Below are 5,781 nucleotides of genomic sequence, written 5' to 3' on the forward strand. Positions count from 1 at the left end.
TTTAGATTTAAGACGTTTGCTTTCGGAAACATAATAGAATGATCATATAATGATGTTTTCGGCCAAACGTTGTCATTGTCATTAAATGCCATATTTGTAGTAGTGATTTATGCTTTTGGATCAATATTTTCTGTATTGATTAATCAAGTGCATGTTGGATCGATTGAATCTACTTGGTCACTGCTGTTGATGCAGGTACTGGAAACAGGTATAGTAGTGCACTCAGTAGTGATTGGTTTATCAATGGGGTCATCTCAAAATCCTTGCACAATTAGACCGCTCATTGCTGCAATTTGTTTCCATCAACTATTTGAAGGCATGGGTCTAGGAGGCTGCATTCTACAGGTGATTAATTAGTCTTATATAACAAGCTGAACCTTATAAAGTGGCATGAATATATGATTTTTATTTCTGTTGGTGTGACTTGCAGGCTGAGTTTAAGAGCAAGATGAAGTTGATAATGGTGTTCTTCTTTTCATGTACAACACCATTTGGGATAGGGTTAGGGATTGCTTTGAATTCTGTATACAGCGACAACAGTCCGAATTCTCTGATTGTGGAAGGGCTGCTAAATGCTTGTTCTGCAGGGCTACTCAATTATATGGCACTGGTGGATCTTCTGGCAGCTGATTTTATGGGTTCTAAACTGCAAGGAAATATGAAGCTCCAAGTATGGTCGTACATTGCAGTTCTCTTAGGGGCCGGAGGAATGTCAGTTATGGCCATTTGGGCATAATGTAGGGTTCACAACTATGCCAAAAGAAACTTTTTTGCTTACATTGTAGATTTTGTTTACATTTAGGCTCCAAAGTTTTATCCATGGAAACATCCATGCAGCTTTTTGAATAACTGAGAAAATGCTTCTACAATTTTTGCACCTTCAATTGTTTCTATCTGGTTTTTTTAGAGCGTTAACCAAAGAATACGTACATACATAAAAACATGGGTGTGAAACAAATCATTATAAGTTTTATGTCTACTTTGGAGTACAAGATCGAAAGGCTCATTATTTCACCTTAAAAAAATCATGATAAGCTAATCTCATTTTTAATTTTTTACCCAGTTTGCTTCCACAATTTGCAAACATGCATAGCAGTAGTTAATATACAACAAGTGGACACGGTGAGAAGCATAGGCCAACTTAGCATATTCAACCAGTGCAACTTGAGCCACCTCTTCCTCCTCTATTGTTGGCATTGGGTGTTGGCACAAGTGGGACACCGTTGATGCACAGTCATGTTCACCTAGTCAGTAACTGACTAAGAGATTCGTGATCAAACCAACGATGCAACTCTAACCATTTGAAAATGTAGTCTCTATGATAAAGATGAAGGCAGGGCAAGCGAGTAATCATCAATTGGTACTGCTTAATACATCCTTCTACACCCTCAAAGTGATCAAGGCTCTCTGTACAAATAATACATTCTTCTCGTCTAGTAGTATCCTCCAAACTATCAAGTCTCACTTTCTCCAGACATTCTAAACTAACAATTTTTCGTCTTTTCAGCTCGATAATGCTAACAAGAAATCATGGAGTTTAATAAGAGTTGCAATGTCCTTTACAAGATAAGCACGACTATCAAAAGTTAAAGGTCCATGAACATATTATTGTAAGGACCGCTTCCAGTAATATTGTAGCGCAAATATCTGATTATAAGCATGTTGTTTGGGAGTGCTTAGGGATTAGGCATATCTTCTCTTTGATAAACTCGAGTGGTAAATATTTATGACATACTCGAACAACTGAGGTCCTAAGTTTCAAAGAAAGTAGTCCTAAGTTTCTATGCGTTTTCTCTTTACGTTTCTGCATATTAGCTTCAATAATCCATGAATGTTATCTGGATCTCAGTTTATAGGGGATTTACAAGCACAATACCATTGGGTACAATGAATCCAATTCTAATACAGACTAGGATTGTTATACCTGATTCCAACTAGGAATCTAGGATACATAAACATGTTTAACGTGCAAAGAAAAACCGCCACCTTCAGGATTACAGGCTTTTTACTTGCAACTCATTTAGATTAATGAAGTTAATCTGTTTCTATGTTATAGAAGTTAAAGATGGCACATTTTACAAGACATAACTTTAAGTATCGATCAGGTCTAATAATCTTAATCCAAATCTAAGGCAATATTATTTTTAGGGTAAAATATTGTATAGTACTTTTGGTTTTGAAGTTGACATTTATTTAGTCCTTATGGTTTTATTTTAATCTAAATAGTCTTTAAAATCACGATTTTTCATCAAAATAGTCCTTATGGTTTTATTTTAATCTGAATAGTCCTTAAAGTCATGATTTTTTATCCAAATAGTCCTTATGGTTGGAAAAAATTATTCAAAATGTCAAAAGAAAAATTATTGTTGAAATAGTCATTATATGTAGTTTACTAATTGGACACCAAATTTCTTTTTGTCTCAGGCATCAAAAGTCTCAAGACCGGTTCTAACAGGTTCGGTTATGCCCAAGGGTTATCAGGGTGACAACACAGGGCACCACAAGGTCCGGGGGCACACAAGCTTTAATACATTGAGTGGGTAAGACTATATAGTGTGTTAATTTTTTTTGAAGCAAAGGCGGGCTTATAACCCATTGTATTGATAGTCGCAGCCAGAATGACACCGATACAGACCCTAACGAATTGAGATGATTCACATACCATTACATTGTACATTGTCGCTCATCGACGATGAGCCTAGCAAGCTATAATCTAGCCCTACAAAGAGATAGTTTTACATGAAAACTTCAGTCACCAAGGCGCTCAATTGCAGTACGACAAAAAGTGTTCACTATCTAGATGTAAAAGAAACATCATAATCTACAGGCATCAAATCTACCTAGATTCCTAGTAACCTACATAGGAAAATTATCGGAAATAAACTAGTAAAAACTAATTTAAACCCCTAGTGGCCCAAAAAAATGGGCTTAGAAAATTAGAAAATTCGAAAAGTAACATAGTCAAGGCCCAAGAACAAGTCTCACAGGCTCAAGAACTTCACCAGGGCCACCATGAAGCCACAACCGTCAGAGGCATGTCGCCTCCATCTCGTCGGCGCTCTCTCCCTCCGATCCGCAACCCCTTGCCACCGTAGCCTACCATTCGTTCAAAGATCGTCATTCGATCTCCAATCTCCAAGCCGACTAGAAGCCAAAGCTCCAAGATCATCTGCACTCCGGCCAATCCAGATCAGATCTGAAAAACCTCATCCATCACCACCATTAGGTGGAAGCCAATTTGGCAAAACGCCGAGCTCGTCCGTCTGCGCTCTGATCCTAGGTGCACTAGCCCCAATTCAACCCTACGCCATCTCTCGCCATCAAAACCTGCTATCGAACGAGACAAAGTCTCTAGCCCCCATGGCTCTTGCTTCATCGGGGATCCTCTTTCACGGACACGAGGTCCTTGTTCGAGCCCTGTCCGACGACAACACATGAAGGGCGTGCCGCTGAACCAGGCATGGTCTCTCGATGAAGAGCTCTCTCTCTAGGGTTTTGCTGCTGTATCAAACCTATTGCAATAAGTATATAATGTGTTAATGTTTCTCATGCATCAACTTTTATTATTGCTTGAATGACTCATTTTACCACTTTAATTAAGGACACATTTTACTAGTTGAGAACTAATGTGGTAATTATTACGAATTTAAAAACTCATACTACCACTTTTATGACTATTATAACTATTTCTAGGACTCATGTGGTAACTAAAAATATTTATAACAACTTTTGAGGACCTATGCTACAACTTTGAGAACTAATATTACTACTTAAATATATAGTTGATGTATATCATGCATTAACACATTATTAGAATTTTCTTGAGTTATTTATGTGCAAAAAACAAATTATTATAATAGATCATGATTAGCATTTTGAACTACATATATTCAATTACAAGCAAAGTTGGGTCCTAGCTCTAAAACAAATTCAGTTCAGTCCAATTTAATATAATATAGTGTCTATACTTTTTGGACAAAAATAGTGTAAATATTGTATGAATAATATAAATTAATTTCTTTTTTTTTACATGTAGTATAGCGTTGTAACATTTTTTGTTAAATTTTTTCGATTAAACACATACATCTATAACAAACGTATTTCACGAATCTCGGTCACTAAAACTATAAAATTAAACAATTATGTTCCTTAAGTTTAACTTTTCTATAAATATTCAACAAGTCAATTCATTCTAATCATTTTTTTTTATCAAATATTACAACTTCGTGAGTCGAACTCACAACCTCTCATTTATTAAAAGGAGACTATGTCGCTAGACCAAATGATACTGCGCCTGTAATCATTATTTGTTATATATATCTCACAATTTTCCTATTTATTTTCTCCTTATATATTTCTAAATAGATGAGCGCTTTAGAACTAACCCGTTAACGTCATCATACGAACCTAACCATCTGTAGGCCAAATTTTCAGTTACATACCAACATTTTCTTTGTTTAATTTCTTTCTATATATATATATATATATATATATATATATATATGATATGATTTTGACATATTGTTGTAACCTAACATATACGTACGTGCTCCATAGTCTATGCAACATAGGGCAAAGCCTTTACACTTTTTCACAATTTTCTCACCAATACTTCAAAAGTCATTATCCTCTTCCCTATCGAAGAATGCGAAACTATTGAACAATTAATGCTAGACAATCTTAACATGTCTAAATGGATCATGTTGCTGGTTGCACTCATCATTTTAATTAGCAACACCTTCTTTTCGCGTGGTCACCAGTATCGTACTGCCCTTAGAACAACTGCATTATCACTCGCAGTTTCAAATTTTCCACTTTTGCTCGTCTTCAGTCCACACATCATCTAAAGTAAGGAGTAACTTCTTATTCTCAACAAGTGTCTTGATACATTGCAAATTCGCAATATAAACTTCCAACTCATTTGAACTCCTTTGGGTTCCATTTAGGTTTTCAATTCGCTTTAGCAATCTTAATCTCATCAAAAGGATCTCAGACAAAAACCCAGACATTTGTTTTTTTTTTTATCAAAATGGGCTGTGACACCCATTCCTACAATAGGGATGACAAGGACCCTCCCCCATCTTGGTTGCTCTCTCTCTACAACTTGCTCGCAAGGCCGGTTTTGGCCCAGTGCAAGCAGTGCGCTTACACCAGGTCTAGGAACATAGGGGCCAATTTTTTATTTATTTTTTAATATGTTAAATATATTAATGTGTAATTAAATTAATATAAAAGAAAAAAAACAAAACACAATTAAAGTCTCAGACTTTTTCTCTTTTGTCGTTCAATCTTGTAGACAATGTCTTCCGTTCACTCACTTCTTTTCTTTTAATTTTTTCATCTTCTTCTAAATTCATAATTTCATATACCCATTGCATCGATTATGGAGAAGATTCGTTGCCGATTGACGATTGATATTCTCCGCAAGACCATAACCCAATCTCATATACAGTCTTTACTTTATTTGTCGATGAAATTAATGTAGGACTCTCTCTATAAATTGCTCACATTCTCACAATCATGCGAAGTTCTCCATCCTCTCTTAATTTCGGACTCTCAATTTTGCATCTCCTCTCTCATATATAATCTAATTTCTCAAGACTGGACGGAAGGTTGCTCTGAACTTCACATCTTTAAATTTTTCTTTTTTAATCCTGTCATTTTGGATGTTTAAAAATGTTGCTTTAAATTTCCCTTTTTTTTTTTTTCCTTTCTGAAATTATGTATATGAGATACATAAAATTGATGTATGAAATTGATATATGAAACCCCAAAAAAATT

General features: G+C 35.5%; 1 protein-coding gene across 1 annotated transcript in view; it reads left to right on the plus strand.

The window, feature by feature from the left end:
- The window catches only part of LOC101308187 (fe(2+) transport protein 1-like), a 1,466-nt gene extending 730 nt beyond the window's left edge, over positions 1–736 (plus strand). Inside the window, exons 2-3 of the mRNA XM_004301374.1 lie at positions 196–345; positions 431–736. Coding sequence (XP_004301422.1) covers positions 196–345; positions 431–736 — 456 coding nt within the window. The remainder of the gene's footprint in view (positions 1–195; positions 346–430) is intronic.
- Positions 737–5,781: the final 5,045 nt, after the last annotated feature.

The sequence above is a fragment of the Fragaria vesca genome, linkage group LG5, assembly GCF_000184155.1.
Source record: "Fragaria vesca subsp. vesca linkage group LG5, FraVesHawaii_1.0, whole genome shotgun sequence".
In the NCBI taxonomy this organism is placed as follows: domain Eukaryota; kingdom Viridiplantae; phylum Streptophyta; class Magnoliopsida; order Rosales; family Rosaceae; genus Fragaria; species Fragaria vesca.